The sequence below is a fragment of the Pagrus major genome, chromosome 12 (genome assembly GCF_040436345.1).
Source record: "Pagrus major chromosome 12, Pma_NU_1.0".
Classification (NCBI taxonomy): Eukaryota; Metazoa; Chordata; class Actinopteri; order Spariformes; family Sparidae; genus Pagrus; species Pagrus major.
Window position 1 is genome coordinate 11,727,258 of NC_133226.1, and position 19,862 is coordinate 11,747,119.

A 19,862-nucleotide genomic window follows, 5' to 3' on the forward strand; every position below is an offset into this window, starting at 1 on the left:
CAAGAAAATTGAAAATCTGAAATCAGCTTCTTTCATCTTTATGTTCTTAATTTGTCTGATTGATGTCTACATATTTAGACCGATTTCCTTCTGTTTCTGGGTTTGATCTAATGCACTTTAGGTTACTGTCATTGGGACACGGCAATAAGAGTGAGGTGGGGGTCTAAGGCGTTTAGTGTATCATCCACTGTCTGTGAGGTGAATGGTGCAGGGCTCTAGTTTGTAAGACAGTGAATCTGCAGAACGTATTCTGTGTTCCTTGTCAAGCGAAAAAAAGGTGAGTCCACAGTTATACAGTATAATGACTGTGGGGTTGGCACGATATAATTATATCATTAAATCATTTTCAGAGAAAAGGGTTCCAGTTGGATTTTAGTATCCTGATTGCATCTGCAGCTCATTAAAAGGCTGATCATTAAGCTGTTATTTACATACAGCCAACAGTGAAATCACAATATTTAGAGAAAGCAGATTAAAAAAGCATTTTAAATTTGTTCTTCTTTAGATCACTGTTGGTGTTGACCAATCAAGGCAGAGGCTGGGTGCTGTACATTTCCAGAAATTAAAAAATATTTCAGACAGTTGATTAGACAACATTCTCTTTCTACAATCCTTCCCAGCTGCTGCGCTACAAACAGCAAAGCCGTAATGTTACGTCTCTATTATCGTTCCAACCCATATCACGTTCCTGAGTGGGAGTCAGCAGCATCTTGCAGATTCTGCAGAGGAAAATGCAAGTTACTGTTGCTCTTGCATCCTCCTGTAGTTACACATCAGAGTCATGCATTTATATGTCTGCACCCCAGGCATCCAAATAAAGGTCACTGTACACACACACACACACGCATTCTCGCGCACACACATATAAAGACACACTAATACACACACACATTAGACAGAGGTATTAAGTTTAAAGACTTTTTTGTAATTGATTGTGCAATTTACAGTATTATACAAAGTGACCTACATTTTATTTGAAAGTGACAGGGTTATGTTTTATAATAAATCACCTGACGTCTTATTTTGTGTTATTCTGCTAAACCTCTAAAGATTCTTAATTGATGAATTGAATGTAAATGAATTAGTCTTGCATAGCCAGATCTATCTTCACAGCGCTGTGTCAGCGCTGGAGAAATATCTGGTCGCACTCATTATGTTTCTGGCTTGTTTGTATTTGTTTAAACCAATCAAAATTGTCTTTGGCGTGTTAGGGGGAACTTGTTTAGCATGTGGGGAGGCAAGCCCCGGTATTAAAATGGCTGTGTTTGTACAATTAGCAAGCAGGTTGGGTTAGAGTAACGCGCCATTTTATGGCTAGCTTGAAGGTTGTGGCTGATTCCTGTGAAGACGGAAAATGGCACACAGATAGCTGAAGGAAGAACACCTACTGTCGGCCAATGGCAGGTTTATACAAACAGTTTACATCCTGTGAGTCAGACTATAAATGAATTAATTACACTGTTGGAATATCAAACACTATTCAATACTTTTTAATCATTAAATACTGTTGGGTTCATGACAAAACATTTTTGTTCTACTTTGGTTTTATTCCCAAACCTCATTCACTAGCAAAATACACAAGGACACACGCACACACAACACACTTTCTAATACACAAACACACTTTATCCAGTTATAATTTCTCTATTATTCTTTATAATTTCAATTTCAGGCCAAAACACATATGTGGTATATTACATTAATAATATAATTCATATTTATAATATATAATAAATAATGAGAATAACTTTATCTCTCAGTTTTGACATCATTTAGGTTCAAACTTTTGATATCTTTAAAAATGTCTGAGATCCAGACAACAGGAGTCATTTTACTCACTTCTTTTCCCTTTTCAAGAATTTGATTTAGTGGCATTTTGATTCATTATGTTTATCTAAGCCAAACATAAAGACAAGTTTAAATGTTTTCAATTATTTTTAAAAAAGTAAAACATTTACAGTATTCAATTAATATTTTGGGATTTTGTTTGTGAATAAAGCTTACAGTGTAATCAATATGTCATATCTATGGTGATATTTGAAGACAATACTCGCACACATTTTGGTACATGTGACAGCTTTGGATAGGGGATCGACTGTAAGTAAAGTGTCTGATAAATTGTTCCATCAATGAGTTCAGATGAATGAAATAAGGTGAAATTGTCAGACAGTAAAGGAGTAATTCACCCAAAATCAAAGTTAGGATGTGTTCAAACGTTTTGCTTCAGAGCCCTAAACCACCAAGGTGTGATGCCACAACGTGTATCCAGCTAAAAGGTAAAAACCTGAAACTCTCGCTTCTTTATGATATTGTGGCTGACAGGACGCTTTCAAAGAGCCACCCAAGCATTAGGGTGAGCACAACCTTAATGTTTTATAACAATTCTTTCTGTTTAACTTTATCTGGCAGCTTTTACAAACAGCGCTTGTTAAAATATTGCTTTTAATATTAAAAATGTCCCTTTGCAATAAAATATTCTAATCAAAAACATGTTTATTATTTCTGGTCCTTATCCTAACAAGGCCCAGACAAAGAACAGTGAGGCAAAAGTTTAGTTTAACTTCTTCAGGCAGCTTTTACAAACTGAGCTTCTCAAAATATTGTTTTTAACGTTGAAAAATGTCCCTTTGAAATAAAATACTGTCACCATGTCACCATGAATATTATTTCTTGTCCTTACCCTAACCAGGCCCAGACAAAGAACAGTCCTTTCAGTTTAACTTTTTCAGACAGCTTTTACAAACTGAGCATGTTAAAATGTTGCTTTATTATGTCCCTTTGTAATAAGATATTGCAATCAAAAACCTGATTATTTCCCATCTTTAACCTATCTAAGTAAGTAAGTAAGGCAAGCAGGATTTGTTTCTCAGAAATTAATTACTTACAACTCATCTGTCTGATGAGCTGCAAAGACTAAAAGATCATTTTGAGGCAGTTTATCAACAACTATATTTCACAGTCCTATTCATTTCAAAATCTATCTGCATATTTACTGCATGGAAACTGCCGTAATGTGAAGCTGTGGAAACAACAAGTAAGAGACATTGCTACCAACATGCTGTCAATGATTAACCTGAAAGTTTAGCATTACAACTTATTGTTAAGAATTTTAATTTTTTTTTTTGCAAAGCTGACATTTGTTTGTTGCAGAAACAGCTCATGTTATATATCAATAAACTCCAGCTATGAACAGAAAATTATTGAAAGAAACAATTTAGCAAAGTCTACCTTATCTGACCTACAAATAAGTGTGTTTTCTTTCTCTGATTTAAAATGCTTCCAGGATAGATCAACCAATGCAGGTAACTTGAATTGTATCAGAACCTGTTCTACAATAAACACAATCTCAGCTAATTGTTTCAAATAGAAATTGTGGCTTAAAACCGAATCCATCAAAAGTCTGACCAGTCAAAAAAGGGTATGTTTTAATGGGTGAAATACCTCTTTAGTGTGTCAATAATAGTAGTCTCTGGACTAAAATGTGAGTAAGCATGTGTGTGAGTGTGAGTGTGTGTTTCTGGGATGGTACAGGGCCGGGAGGATGAGTGGTGGCGTCAGAATGAGGTGAGCAGGGGGGAATGAGTCAGGATTAGAATGAGAGTCAGAATGAGTTAGATGAATCTGGGTTAGCCTTTCCCTTCACTCCTGCTATTTAAACACAAACACACGCACGAGTGGTGTCAAAGGCACAGGATGTAAGTGAGGCACAAATAAACTCCACAGAGAAAAACAAAACACAACAAGAAGACAACACGCCGCACAGCACGCCACTCACTTTACCACCACACACACACACACACACACACACACACACACACACACACACACACACACACACACACACACACACACACACACACACACACGTACGTACATCTACACACAATACTGCACTCATATTAAAATACAAATGAGGACAAACAGTTTATGCTCACAGGTGAGCCTCAAATCAACAGAAATAAATCACACACACCCAAACCAATACACAAACACACCTCACAGCAATATCCCTGCTGGCAGATAACATTCAGACAATGTTGACAATGAGTCTGTCATCAGAGCAAAGGGCAAAACACAGATTGTTGACTTATTTTAATGTCAAAATTTCAGTTAAAGAATTTCTTTTACTTTTGCTCATATGTTAACTGCACAAAAACACTATTTTCTTTATAAAATAAGAGAAAAAATGTCAAACTGAGACTCTAATCAAGTTGGGATGCTTTGTAGAACATATATAAAAACAGAATGCAAACTGTTTCCTAACAATGGTTTTAGAAAGTGTTACCGAACCCTTGCCCTATATACAATAAAGTGTTGAAACTCGCCTTATCCTTGCTTGTGAATGTCTGAACCTTTCGAGGATGCCCCTTTCATATCCAATCATGATGCTATGACCTGTTACCAATTAACCTATTTACCTGTGGAATGTTCCAAACAGGTGTTTTTGGAGCATTTCACAACTTCCCCAGTCTCAGAATAAGCATATATTTACAAAAATCAATGAAGCTGATGACATTAAATATATCATCTTTGTAGTTTTTTCCACTGAGTCAAAAAGTAAAAGCAAATCCACCATCATTTTTTGTTGTTCTACACAGCATCCCAACTTTTTTGAAATTGGAGTTATATAAACTAGAGTCCCATTCATCAAACATTGAGAATAATTTACAATTAGTTATTTTGCCCATGAATGAAAGACATCATGTCACAGCAACATTGTACATTGAACATTATGTGCTACACAGCTGAGCATGTGTTACAGCGTAGCTTTAAACAACACACCATTTATTTTACAGGGTAAAAACACAAAACAACCCATTTTGTTTGTTAATACAGCATTAAAAACAAGACTGAAATACACCCATTGAACAAATAAAACATTTTACACTGTGAATAAAACTTCATACATTGAAAGCATGCCATGCACATAAAGATGTCAGAATCAAAAAGAGCAAACAGCAAACTTTATTATGTTCAGGAAACTCCTCACTCACAAGCCCCAGTCACTGTACAAACATAAAATCATCTGAAGTAGACCTGGGTAAAATTTTATTTTGACGTATTTTAATTATTGAACTGAACCTGGTTTATCTTGCAAGGTGTTTAAGATCACTGCTTGTGTAGAAACAAAATATTCATGCACATAAATTCCTTGCAAGCAGAAGTAGCTGAAGGGATTTCTTGACTTTGGGTACTAATGATTTCAGCTACTATTAACTAAAGCCCAGGTCTGAAACACACTCACGCGCACACACAAAATTACAACCACACACACACACACACACACACACACACACACACACACACACACACACACACACACACACACACACACACACACACACACACGAACAGATACCATAACAGCAAAGCATGCAGCATGCACATGCACAAACTGTAGTACACACACAGAGCTGGATTGAGAGAGGAGGAGGAGGAGAGGGTCCCCGCTTGTTTGAACGAGGGAGGAGCACGGGAAAATAAGATGACAAGAGAGGAGGAGGAGGCCCAGAGGTCAACATGAGGTCATATGAGGTCAGAGGTCGGACAGGAAGAGCTGTGAGGAGGAAGAAGAGCAGGAGAGGGGAGGAGGAGGAGGAAGAGGAGGAGGAGCGGGGCGGCTGGGCAGCAGATATGACATATGACAGGTTCAGAGAAAGACTGAAAGTAGAACAGACAGAGATTGTCCTGAGCAAAAAGACAAAAGTCCAAGACGGCGAGAACATTGTTACAATGTCCGCTGTCGATCGAACTCTGAAGTGAGATTCTGTCTTGTTCTCAGAGAAAGATAGAGAAAGAAAGAGGGAGGGATAGAAACAAGGTATGAAGGCCCAGAGCACACTATCATCTGTGTACTAGTGCCACTCTTGACTAGTGTATCCATCCCAGACATACACACATGTATGCACACACACAGGCATGGACTGTATGTGTGCACACACTCACACAAACACACGTCCACACAAGTAATCTAAACAATCTCAAACATGTTTAATTGAAAATCAGAAATGACCCATATGTTAAGTGTCGGCCTGTTTGGCCTTATAAATGTCTTAGTTAACTCTTAAAATCACGTCAGTAACAGTAAAACTTAGTTATCCTCGTTTCTCATATTTACCAAGGAGAATAAGAACCATCATGTTCAGGGCTCAAGTATGAGGTGTGAAAAAGTGTAACGGAAAATTAAAAATGACTCGTGCCCCAGTGAGGAATGCACAGAGGCGGTGTTAGTGCATGCTGCAAAAGGCTGGGGTTCATGGTGGGAGAATGACACCATTCCTCAGACCTCAAAAACATCATTTGAGATTCATCATCATCATCATCATCATCATCATCATCATCATCATCATCAAGTCCATGTCATGAGCAGCAAACCACCATGCAGCCCCGAGTTCAACTTCAACTTACCCCTTCTGAAAAACGGGGGTCTAATAACTCGTGGCTTGTGCACAAAGCGCGGTGGCCTTATGTCCGTGACCTCTTGTGGAGCAACAGAGACAAGGTAAAATGGCTGTTACCCCACACTCACAGGGAAGCAGGGATGTTTTCAGAGGTGGAAAGTATATGAGGACAACAGCTCACCTTACTGTGCTGAGGAATTTTGTGGTGATTTTTTTGTGGTGCTGACTATACCAGCTGTTGTGACTAATACATTCGTTTAGGAAAACAAAGTATCCGAGGAAATAAATCCTGGAGGAATAATTGTTAATTAAGTGTATTGATTTTTAGTCAACATGAAGAAAGTCATTCAACTTTTCAGTGAATATTCTTGTAAAATTCTGTTTATGAACCACTGAATACCTTTCATGAATATACAGTTTATCTCTGCAAAGATTACTAAGAGGACAAGAATAGTGAAATGACCTAACCTGATGGATTGTTTAGCTTTGAGGTAACAAGGTATTCAGACTAAATACAAGAGCATAGCCAGTTTTGATGCTGTCGTTAATCTAATGGTGTAACACTGTTTGTATATAGATAATCTGATCTGAATATTGCATGTGGTGTTCAATGTGTTTGTGTGATACTTACCATTGATGACACTGGGGGACAGCAGCGTGGAGTCGCGATCGCTGAGTCGACAGGCACCTTCCTCTAAAGAACCAGGTGCTGGCTGTGGAGCCTGACCCTCCAGAGATGTTACAATGTCGGCACGATCTATGTTTTTTAGAGCGGTGTACAGGCTCTCCACTGAAAGGAAAACACATACATGGGGGTGTGGGGACAGATAGAAAGGAGAGGAAGTGGAGAAATATGTGTACGAGGACAGGGAAGTCAAGAAAGATGGGGAGTCAGAGAGTATTCTAAAATAAGTTCATCTGATAAACAGTCAAAAAAAGAGATGAATAACAGCGGTGTCTTCACTCACTCTTGGCCCTTTTGCCTTCTCTGCCGGCCCACAGGTTGAGCAGAGCAGAGCTTTGGTCCAGCAAGGAGTTGGGATTCTCCACACGGATCCTATTGATGTCGTCCACACCGAACTGAAGCTCACGTGCCAACTCTGACAAATGGACAAGTCAAGTAGATAAATACATAGCATACAAATACAGACAAATGCAGTAGATGGATAGCTCCTCTAATCTTGACTAACCTGCCCAGCTCAAACCCAGCTGCTCAGATATGATGTTGATCTTGATCTCAGTCCTCTCCATAGCATTCACTGTGGCTAATGAGAAGAAGGAAAATTCCAGTGTCACCAAGAAAAATGGGTGTATAGTTACTGAATTAAGAAGATTTAAATGTAACTCTGACTCTAATTAAAATAAGGTACAGAGTACTTCAAGTCACAATTTATTTGGACAGTCCAGGTGACATTCAGGTTTCTACACACCAATCAGAGACAACATTAAAGCCACTGACAAGTGGAGTGAATAATGTTGATAATCTTGTTACAATGCCACCTGCCAGGGATGGGAAATATTAGGCAGCAGGTCAGTTGGCCAAACTAACGGGAACTTAAGTGCAACTTTGACAAGGTTGAACCACGTTTTCTTTTAAATCATGTGGATTCCCAGATGTGTGTGCATCATTTACATGGAGAAGAGATTGCACCAGGATGCACTATAGGAATAAGGCAAGCTGACAGAGGCAGTATGATGCTCTGGGCAATGTTCTGCTGGGAAACCTTGCATACCTACATTGTTACAGCTCAAGTACACCCCTTAAAAGCAATGGTTTTCTCTGATGACAGGGACATCTTTAAGCAGGATAACTTCAGGATAACTTTCGCCAGACTGCAAAAATTGTTCATAATTGGTTTGAGGTGTTGACTTGGCCTCCAACAACTCCAGATCTCAATCAGATTGGCCGAGCATCTGTGGGGTGTGCTTAAACAACAAGTATGATCCACGGAGGCCCCTTCTAGCAACCTACAGGACCTTAAGGATCTGCTGCCAACATCCTGTTGTCCGATGCCACAGGGCACCTTCAGAGCTCTTGTGTAGTCCACACCTCGATGGGTGTACGAAGGGGACCTACACAATATTAAGTAAGTGATTCTAATGTTGGGGCTGATGGTGTAATTTGCTTGTAAAATGTCGTGTCTATAGGTATTCAGTGCTTTCAGGGTTTATGTTGGGACTTAGTGGAGAGATAACTCTGGGCTGTCCAAATATATGTTGACAATTACTCAAATGCTGCAGACTTTTGTTATTAGATTTTTGGGTTTCAATAAATCTTCTGTGTCCTCAAAGCCTTGATGTTGACTCGAGTTGCTGTTACAATTATTAATAGCAATACTTACCTTGACAAAATCATTGCTCTGTTGAAAGAAATAAGCAATACCCACAACATTGTTTCTGTCCAAATAATCTTCAGGGTTAACACACCATATGGACAGGGGAGGTCAGAACTTGGGGTTCATTCAGGTGCTAGTCCCACCAATCAAAGTAGCATTCAGTAACCAATATAGAGGGACTGAGGTGCAATGTAGCAGCGCTGTGTACTTGATAGACAGAAAAGGCCTTTCCCATTCAATCACCCTGCCATCAGCAACGTTTAAACCAACCAGAACGGCCATCTTGACTCTGTTCATTTACCACAGGCCAATCAATATCAGGACTCCTCTGTCTAGCTCCACTGCGAGGTCCTGCCCATTCCCAGTGCTAAGCTACAATGCTAATGCTAACAGTCTCTGCTGCCATGCCATTGGAAATCGCAGTGGAGACACCAGCGCCATGCAAACCAATCACAAAAGTCATTCATCTGTTGTCATAGCTATCAAGACACTCATGAAAGAAAAGGCTAATTTGCCATATGCCATGGAGCCATTTTGGGTCATGTTGGTGACTGCTGATCTTCTTTTGGTCACACATTCAATATGGTTTCCTCTAACTGCACTGCAAAGAACTCTGGGGCATACTGTAGAGCAGTGCATTGCATCCAAGGCTCAGTCTTTGTGCCATGCGTGCACGCGAGACAGATAGGGGGAAATAGAGTGGGAAGCGAAGGGTTTTGGGTAAAAAGGGTCAATGCAACATTCAGTGCCCGTCTCCGCTGTATATAAATCAGGAGAGGGCTGAAGGTCAGGCAGAGAAGGACTCACCCACACCCGGCTCATTCAATGCACTGTAGCGTTCCCTCAGGGCGAGGGGGGTTAAAGTTCGTCTGCGCTCCTCACTTCCAACAACCTAAAATAAAATAAAACAGAATCACCACTTTTTTACCTTTTAATGCCCAATCTTTAGTCTGCAGGACATTAGCATTTGGTGGACTGCTGAATGGTACATGAATATGAGCATGAAATATATAATTATACATATCAACAGACTGGACTTTCATCTTCTTCAAAGTGCCCTGTTGTAACAATTGTCAAGTATACAAGGAAAACCTAACAAATATGAAGTCTCCCCACCTTCAAAACACATAATATATGCTTTGGAACTAAATGTCCAAATTGATCATAACGGGTTTAACGATACAAAAATAGTCCCTTTGTTTTAATTTAGGAGAGCCACCACCCTAACCCTAACCAGTAAAATCATCATAGCCCTATAAATTACATTGGTGTTTTTTTTGTTTTAATTAAATTAGCAGGCGCTTGTATCCAAAGCAATTTACACATAGATAAATAAACCCCTAACATACTCTATAGAGGTGTTTGGGATACCACTGGACTGAAACAAACTACTAAGAGCACGTAGCCTTTTTCAGTTGTACCAAGCGATAAAAAGAGTTTGTGATACCACTTCCAACCACTGGATGACAGTAATGCATATGGTCTAGAGCCACAAGCTACAATGATGGTGTGTGTTAGCAATAACTATATTTGACAAACCTGTCTTTAGTGTACATTAGACAATAATGCAGTTAGCAAATTCGTTTTCTCATCTCTACGTGATGGAAGTGCCTATTTAATACAGGGTTGTTTCTGGGTCAATGTCTGCTAGTATATCAGCCAGAGCCTTTCTCACCAACCTGATTGTGCAATACTTGTCATGCTGTTTTTTTGGTAGAACCCTTCCTATCACCTGTAGGCTGTTATAGCAGTAACTATGTCCCCAAATAATGTCATCACACATTACCTTAATTTCTATTTACACCTTTTAGAACAACTTTAGAAAAAATTACTTCTTATTTGATCATGTATCTAGACCTCTGTCTAATCATGCACATGGCTGTCTGGGGAAACTCAATCACAAAGGTTTGTGTATGTGTGCTTGCATGGAGGTGTCTAAAGCCTTACCTTGACACATGGTGGCATGGTTATGTTAAGGTTACACAGTACGTGCTGTGCGTCCTCGTATTTGGTGCACTTCCGCAGAAAGGATAAAAACCCAGCGGCATCCTTATTACTATCTCTGACCTAACATAGAGACATGATGGATGGAGCAAGAGAAGGAAGGACAGAAGAAGATGGAGAATAGAAAATGGAGGAAAAGGAGGAAACCAGATAGAGGAGTGGAAGAGAGGGAGAACATAGGAGTAGAAAAAGAGCAAATGAAGATAGAGACAGAGCATATGAGAAAAGGAGAGGAGAAACAGAGCAAGAGAAAGAGGAGAGGAGGAGGAAGAGAAGCAGATCAAAACGGGTATTAGATCCCTCCACAATGTCTCGAGCATGAGGCGCAGTAACATGGGACGAGAAGCAGGGGGAAACAGGGATGGAAGCAGTCCACAGGCAGGCGAGAGGGAGAGATTTACCTGCACATTTTACCTGGACGTCTGTCAGACCAGACAGTTACAGAGTGACCGTGAGAGAGAGAAAGAGAGACAGTGAGACAGACACGTACAGACAGGCAAGGCCGCAAGATAGGAAGGCAGGCAAAGAAAGTGAGGGAGTCACAGGACATGCAAACAATTACCCCAGTGAGTCGTCAGGTAGAAAGGTAAGTTGTTTGTTGCTTAGATACGACGTGATGAAGATTTATTTATCAAATATTCATCTAGCTGTTAATGATCAGTAGTGTGTGTCACACTGACAGACAAATAGATGGATTACCAAACAAAATCAACAATAAAAAAATTACATAAATATGTTAACAAGACAGACATGAGAAGGGCACACACAGTATGAAGTTTGGGAAAGAGAGGAGGTTTAAACAGCATCAACAAAATGCAGAAGGACAAAAAGAGACTAAGAAATGACTGAAAGTTAGGATCAGTAAGAAGTGATTCATCTGTAACCTTGGGACACACTTACAAAACTGTAACATTACATATTAGGGAGGTATTCATTATCATGCATTCATCAAAAGCAAATTTAATCAAAATGAAATAGAACAGAACAAAAAAAATCTGGGAAAAATTAAGACAATGTTTAACTTGTCTTTTTTTTTTTAGAATGAATGAACACAATTTAATAACCATGAAGAAGAATGTACTGATCAACAGACATACACAGATTGAGAAACGTATCAATATATCAAAAATTATCAATATTATTACTGTCAGTTTTATACCTTCATACTGTATAAAAATACAGTGAAATTCATAGATATAGTTTTTACTTTAATCTTAGACTTCAGGTGTTTTCAGGTGTAACTTTCTTGGTGTGGTGCTGCTGTTTTGTTGAATGAGTTAGATAATGATATATATGATGTTATATATGTATTATTAACTTTAAATGCTAACGGTGAGACGACTCAGACAGCCTGACAGATATGACAGTGGAAAGCAAACACACAAAAACCACAGTACGAACAGGTTGTTTGGGTGATCAGCAGGAACACTGACTAGCTGGCGAGAGGATCCTTGACACACTGAATCCAACGACTGAACGAACAAAACCACAGTACAGTATGAATATGTAGCGAGTGACAGAAGAAGCAGGCATATGAACAGCTAGATACAGACCTTGACAGAGACAGGCAGCCTGTTATCTCTGAAGGCCTGGAAGCTGAAGCTGCGGGGCTGCTGGGTGGCCTTCCTGATGGGCACTAGGTTCCCAGAACACTCGAGGTGCAGTGGCATGCCCTCCATCAGCTGCGGAGAGTTTCATAAAATGGTATGGGTGACAAGATAAGTCATAACAGCGAGGGAATCTCACAAGGATTTGACCCTTGTAAAACGGCCAGAGAGTGGATCGATATCATAAGACACAAACTCCTACTCCTCTGTGCTGCAGAGAGCTCTCTCCTTGCAGGATCATGTCTCCTAAGATAGGGAGGTTTTGGGAGCGATGCAAGTAAAAAGTGCTCCTTTTCTTGCATTGCATCTCATAATGCATTTACTAAGAATGACTTCTGAGAAGCTGGAATTAAATTTCTTCTAAATAAATCATTCGTATAGTTATGTGAAATCTATTTCAGGGAACTATTTTGAGTTTGCCAGGATCCCTACTGCTTCCCATAACACCTTTCCCTTTGTCTGAAGTTAGCAATTTCCTTTGCCCCTGTGCTGACCTCAATGTCTCGACTGCGGGCCACTTCGGTGAAGTTTTCATGCAGCTCCAGTGTTTTATCCATCTTGTCATCTGTCATGCAGTAACAACGCAAGCGTCCCTCACGCGCCTCGTTCATCTTTGCAAAAATGACAAACTTAGCCATATATGGGACAGACATCAGCTCCCGGTAAAGCAAATTGGCAAAGGTCACTGCCTCTGCTGTGCGTGGACAGTCTGCCAGCCAGAATCTGGATAAGATAGAAGAAGAGAAAAGACAAGGTTAAATGTGTCAGATAAAAACTTGATTAATATTCAGAGCAGGGGAAGAAAAGCTGAGTCACCTTGCAGAAACATTGGTGGTAAAGTTGGCACAGTTGTGTGCGTACATCAGCTTGGTGGTTCCAGTGATGTCCTCCCACTGAGCTGGTGCTGTGCCACCTGACATACAACAACCACACTGTGTCATTCATGCCCTGATAACCAATGTAAAATAAGCTTACACACATAATTTTACAGCACATCCTGTGGTATCGGTACATCCATAAAATTCAACTTGAAGTCTTGATTATTTTCATTGTTGATCAATCTGTCGATTATTTTCTGGTTTAATCGATCAGTTGTTTGGTCAGATGTCAGAAAATGGTAAAAAATGTCACTTAGTTTTTTCCAAGTCTTCAGATAACAACCTCAAATGTCTTGTTTGTCCACTATCAAAAGATATTCAGTTTATAGACAGACAGTCATAGAGTTAAGAATCAGAAAATGTTTACATTTAAGAAGCAGGAATCAGAGAATTTCAGAGGATGGCGATTCATTTAATCGTTGACAGTTAATCAATTAATTTTTTTAGCTCTAAAAAAGTCAAACTTCACAGAGAAAGTTCTTATTTTTTTGATGTGTTTCAAAATAGACCCTACCAATGACACTGCAGAGAAGGCGCAAGCTGGTGGTGTCACCCTCCCCAGCATCCCGAGGACTCTCCCTCCAGGATGGTGGCAAAGGGATACGCAACCCAATTGGACGGTGAAATTTGCGTCTGCGAGGCTCGATGGTAACCACTGGGCTGAAGGTCGCCTGGTTGCCAAGCTGCCGAGTCAGCAGTTCATCCGGGATTGGCTGCGCCTGAGGTGGAAGTGGTGGGGGAAAAGGTTATTAAAAAGGAGGATGTCAGAACAGATGGTTTAAAGGATATGGAGCTGAAGAAGGCTGGGTATAAAACTCAGGAATAAACACAATACAAAAACAGAAGGAAATATCGGTGGTCTAGAAGGACAAGATAGGCAGGAAATAGAAAGTACACAAAGTCAAAACTGGGCAACACGTGCAATAGACTGAAACATCAAACTCGCAGCCATACTCACACATGCACTCAATTCATATTTCACACCTGACCCAACTCAGATCAGTGCACCAGCTCGGTCAGTGTGGCTCACAACTTAAATCAGGGAACTGAGGAGTGATGAATGGCTGGATAAAAGGAAAACATAAACAGAGCAGCATAAGGCAAAGCAAAAAAAAAACCATGCAAAATTTCCTTAAATAGCATCAGTGCTGTGACATATCAGTGCTTGACAGACAATGTAACACTGAAGTGACCCAAAAAAACCTGAAATGTTGAGCCCATAATCCGTCGTAATCATTCTGTCGTGAAAAACAAAACCAAGCGGAGGTGTTGTGGGAAAAGAGATAGTCAGCAGGAGTGTTTGCCAAGTTCCCATATGTGTGTCTGCGGAGGTCTGGATGAGTGACAGTTAGCCACACATTTGCCAAAAGCTCTGGTTTGGCAGGACAGATGCCACGTGTTGCAAATGCTAATTTAGAAACAGTGCAGTATGGTTTGACAGGCTGAGATACTCCTCAGGTCATGTAGCGTAGTTCTTGGCAACGGCATATGCAGGGTGATATAAACTTTATGCCATATACAGTAGTATGTTAATGGCCCGGAAAACCTGTTTTCTAAATCAGTGTTTTCTCTATCAGTGGTGGGTTCCTACAGTACATCAATAAAGTTTCATTTAGTTTCTTTTTGTTCTTGTTCTTGGCTTAAAGTTTACGATATTTTAATCAAAACATGTTAGGTTGGTAATGTTGCCAGCCCTGTCAGTAAAATCTGGTCAAACCACTTTAACACCATCTTGATGAAGCAGATTGGCTGAATTTTTCAGTTTAACTCTAATTACAAAATATTTAAGGATTTTAAGTCATAACCTTTGATTGTTGCTGAGGTAGTCATGAATATTGTTATATATTATATATATATATATATACCATTCAGTGGTATATATACTGTGTATTATATATTATAGGGTCATCATGAAGATATGAAATCCAGTTAATGGGTCATTAAACCAATTAAAAAACCTATATCTAAGAGGTAATGTCATCGTTTGGGCTTTTTAGTTCAGTCATTCATTTCCTGTTTTATTTTGTAGGTTCTATCATCATTTGTCATGTTTTGTTTTATACTTCCTGTTTTTTTGTTTTTTCTCACCTCTTTAGATTGCCCTGTTAGTTTCATCCATCCCTTATTAGTCTCTAGTGTATTTAAGCTTGTTCCTCACCTCTGTTCCTTAGTCCTGTTTTCGCTCCTCGTGTCTCACCTTCATTTGCTGCGTGTGTGCCTCGTGTCTTTCTGCCCTCGGATTCTTGCTTTTTGTTGCCTACCATTTGTGTTTTTTGGATTCACCTTTGTTAATAAAGCTCGCTTTTTGTTACTTCTACCTGCCTGCTTGTAGTTTGTATTGTAGCTTGCGTTCTTTTTTGCTAATCGTAACAGTATCAATGTTTTACATCTTAAAGGACCATATCACTGTTTTTGATTATTTTAGCCGGTTACTGCAACCATGCATAATACTGCTGATCAGTTTATTTGGTGACTCTTAATATATTTTCACATTGTTGAAGTAGCTGTTGGTTTCAGTTCATTTTCAGTAAAACCAGGTTCACTGTTGTGTTCATGCATAATGTAACTAAATGGAAACCACCTACAAGAAATGTAAGGAAAGAAAATTACACTTGCAACATGAATATAATTTGAAGTAAATGCAGAAAACATGCAAAATGGTTTCACAATAAAATGAGAATAAAGCATCTGTCAGCAATACAAACAATTCCCTCTACGTGACTGGTGTTCAACTCTTACATATTCAGACCTATTTGTCAAACAGAAAGGATCAGCTTCAGGAAGTGAAATCTGTCTCAACTCAAAGTGGCTAAATGCAGCACAAACAGACATGCATAGGATCTATCTCATGTTTTTTAACTCTGCAAGCATTCCTGCTCACTCATATCGTTCTCCCTCTACTGTATTCTTGCTCCAAATTGCAACTTCTCTCCTTACCTGTAGTCCTAGTCTCACTCTCTTGGTGACAGCCGTCTCTGGGAAGATGGCCTCGACGTGGGGAACCAGCTTACTGGTCAGCCGGCCGCCTTCTGGACCAATTAGATCGCTCTCCTGCTGAATGCGGGAGACTACAGCGAAGTAGAGGGGGAAGTCGGTGGAGATGATCCGACGGATTCTCTTCTTCTCCAGCTCGTCTTGACTCTCCAAGTCTAGACACAGGAACGAGTGAAGGAGAAGACAGTTTTTCTGTTTTATTACATATGTCCAGGTGAGATGGAGTTTACTTCCCATAAAAAAAAATATCTCCTCTCTGTGCCCTTCTTCTGTCACTTCAGAGTCATAAATCAAGATTAACACTGATGCATGTCTCACTAACAGTTATCTATTACCATCACACTGACCTTCATCCATGCCATTAAGAATAGTTTCCAGCACTTCGTCACCATAGCGATTGCGATGTTCCTTCCAGACTGAGCCATTTTCACTGCGGAGGACCACAAGCTCTCGGTCCCCTCGGCCCAGTGAGGCAAAGTGGGGGATTTCCACTATTACAGGTCTGTGAAAGAAACATAAAAACTGTGTTTGAACCTGGTTTTGAATGAGGTTTCAGGCCTGTACTTCTGTTTAACACACAGAGCATCATGGATTTGTTTGATATAAGAAAATACATACAAAACAAAATGTGATTTGGAATATAAAAAAAAAAAAGATTTTGTAGCCTTGTTTGTAAAAAGAAAAACAATAATATCCAATGTTGTACTTTTCCATTATAGTTGCTGGGAGTACCATTATTTCCAGTGACTACTTGACATGTGTAAACATTTTAATGTCCACTAGATGGCGCTATGAACATTACTTTTTAATTTCAAGTGACACAAGATACAGCACATTATTGTCATTTTCTTGCACAAATCCAGTCCAAGTCACTTTTACTTATAGTTTCTGCTAATCATCTTTAACACCCTTTAAAACTATTCTACAAATCTTAATTTAATCAAAGTGAAAAATATCTTTGCAGGAAATATTTTTGCAGGGATCGCCACATGCTGCAAACATAAATTCACTTATCGACATACAGACAAAAAACACAATGTGCTTCACAACATTTTTTACATGAAAGTTCAACGTTTACCCACCCAAGGAATTGCATACTGGAGGGCCCTAGGGAGATGATACGGCTTGCTAGTCCCTCCCCCTCCACCAGTGGGGGAGGCGTGGTCAGTTTCTGAGGTTTGACCAGACGGCAGGTGATGCGTGTCGGGGCGGTGCAGGTTCGAGGAGGAATGATAACTCGCAGGCCGTGGTGTCTGCTGCCTCGCATGGAGCCTCCTCGGGCATCCACCATGAAACTCACCAGGAAGCTGAGAGTAAAAACAGTGAAGCTGAGAGTAAAAACAGTGATCCCATGATTGGAGAAAAAGGTTCAGATGGTCACGTCATCACATTTAAACTTCATGTGATTATGATCAACATGCACTTAGCGTTAAATGACACAGGCAAATTAAATTCTCTGGCTTTCCTTTCAGCTGAATGTTTTGAATTGATCTGGTCTTTGTCTGAGTGACTCATAAAGGAGACACCACTTCACTATGATGGTGCCCTTTTCATCTGATTGTCTCAATACAGCAGGGGAGGACAGGCATGTGGAGTGGCCACTAAGTGCAGCAAGAATGACATGAAAAGATTTTAGAAAAGAGCCTCATGCTGTTTGATCCTGCATGAGACAGGATGCTTCATACAGGCGTCTGTGTGTGTGTTTGTGGCAGGGTGACTCTTTCCCCCTAACACCCTCACTTTATATTCTGCTTTTCAGATGCTGACTCATTGTGCTCTGCATAAATTATGACTAGGCAGACTTAATAAACCTTAATTATAATATCTTAATTGCATGCCTTTGTGATTATAGTAACCACTTTGATAATCCAGGCCTTGTTGATTAATAACACACTTGTGATTACTATTATATTATAGCTTATCATTATGTTGTAACAAATAGTCTACACACAATATATGCAGCAATTGAGATAATAAATCCCCTTGTGAATAAAGATATGTCTCATCTGGAGCCTGATTCTTTGATTGGAGTCAAGTCCACATCTGCCGTCTCAAACCTGTTAAACTGTTGGAGTTTCCACACCTGGATTCAATGTGTGAACACGTATCATCCACTGACTGTATATAAAGATAGAAAACATGACAGCTCCCTGAAAGTGAAGCTAAAACATCTCAATGTCCCCCAAGTGGCGAGTTGCAGTATAGGTCATAAACCCCTCCCCCTTTCACGTTAGCAGCCGGGACGAGCCAAACTAAAAACTCAAAGTACACGTCAAATACGGTTTTTTTTTGCCACAGATGGTTTCTGTCATTTTAGATCATTCTCATCACACTGATGTATGTTCAAGTGTTTGGTTGGGTTTCAATTTGTTATCTTATAAAAAACAAGGCAGTGTGAGATCATGATTGACAGCTGAGCCTTGCTTGCAGTCAGGTGTACGTGTGGAAACTCAATCCCGCGCTCTACCGCCTGACCAGTACTGCGAAGACTCTGTCGCTAAAATGACATCACCAGCACAAGATGGCAGCCCCTGTATTCAGGAAATTTTAGCTTCATTTTTGCACAGTGGTGGGAAGTGGAGACGTGTCATCCATCTTTATATATGTCAGTAGTATCATCCCGTGTGTAGTAACAGGTTTTTACTGTTAATTATCTATCAAAACAAGACTTTGCAAGATTGCCGAAAACCCAAATGAGACCCCTGCCTCTAACACACATTATACATGAGTCTAAATTCAGTGTTCTTTGACGGATTTCCACATATTTTCCCTTTATACCATCTGTGCTGTCCTTGGATGCTTTCTGTACTTCTAAAATACATTTTCAATACAGTTAACTCAGTGAGTCTGCCAATATCCCTTCTTTATGAGAAGCGTGGCAAGAAACATCAATATGTAACGTAATTTAACATAAATGAAATAGAAAATGAGGATTAACAAGCAGCAAAGTGGTTTATTAGCTGACCCAGTGTGAATGGGGCTGGCCACAGGGCTGACGTTGTCTGAAGTCTCTGTAGCCGGACTGCTTGGGATAAGAGAGTCTTCGTCATACTCCTTTGGCAGGGGGATGGGGGTGTGCTGAGTTCAGAGAGGAAGAAAAATAGACATGCAGTGAAAATTTGAGAGGCAGTGAAATAACCATGACTGAAAAGATTAAGAAAAAGACAAACGCAGCAGGGAATGACAGAGAAGAGTCAGAGAGAGAGGAGAAGGTGGTAATAAAAATACAGCACAATGAAAGGAGTGAGAGAAAAGAGAGAAAATGACAGACAGAAACAGGCAGAGAGTAAATCAGAAAAAGAGGAGACAATCTAATGAAGAGAGATAAAAATAAATGTCAGAATATGTTTTTAATATTGAAGGTTCAAATTAATATCCGTCGTCAACTGGATAAAAAAACAAATGCTTACAAAATGTCAGACACCCTTTCAACATCATGAGTTAAGCCTACCTGATCCAGTAGTACAGTCTCTGGGGACACACATGGGATCCTGGGAATAGCAGGAGAATATGGCCTGTAGGAGAGGAAGTGAGAACAGTGTACAGTCAGAATACAGCTGAGTATTATTCTGCCAAATTGAAAAATAATTTTATCTCATCCTTTTTCAGCAGGCTAGACTATTGTAATGGTGTGTTCACAGG

The 19,862-nt window shown here is 39.8% G+C and overlaps 1 protein-coding gene across 1 annotated transcript in view; it reads right to left on the reverse strand.

The window, feature by feature from the left end:
* Positions 1-19,862, reverse strand: part of ank1b (ankyrin 1, erythrocytic b) — a 74,688-nt gene that overhangs the window by 2,754 nt on the left and 52,072 nt on the right. Inside the window, exons 25-38 of the mRNA XM_073477689.1 lie at positions 19,672-19,735; positions 19,186-19,298; positions 17,303-17,527; positions 16,568-16,722; positions 16,164-16,375; positions 13,741-13,945; positions 13,165-13,261; positions 12,843-13,071; positions 12,295-12,423; positions 10,685-10,804; positions 9,545-9,629; positions 7,592-7,666; positions 7,370-7,501; positions 7,033-7,191 (exon numbers count right to left, since the gene is read on the reverse strand). Coding sequence (XP_073333790.1) covers positions 7,033-7,191; positions 7,370-7,501; positions 7,592-7,666; positions 9,545-9,629; positions 10,685-10,804; positions 12,295-12,423; positions 12,843-13,071; positions 13,165-13,261; positions 13,741-13,945; positions 16,164-16,375; positions 16,568-16,722; positions 17,303-17,527; positions 19,186-19,298; positions 19,672-19,735 — 2,000 coding nt within the window. The remainder of the gene's footprint in view (positions 1-7,032; positions 7,192-7,369; positions 7,502-7,591; positions 7,667-9,544; positions 9,630-10,684; positions 10,805-12,294; positions 12,424-12,842; positions 13,072-13,164; positions 13,262-13,740; positions 13,946-16,163; positions 16,376-16,567; positions 16,723-17,302; positions 17,528-19,185; positions 19,299-19,671; positions 19,736-19,862) is intronic.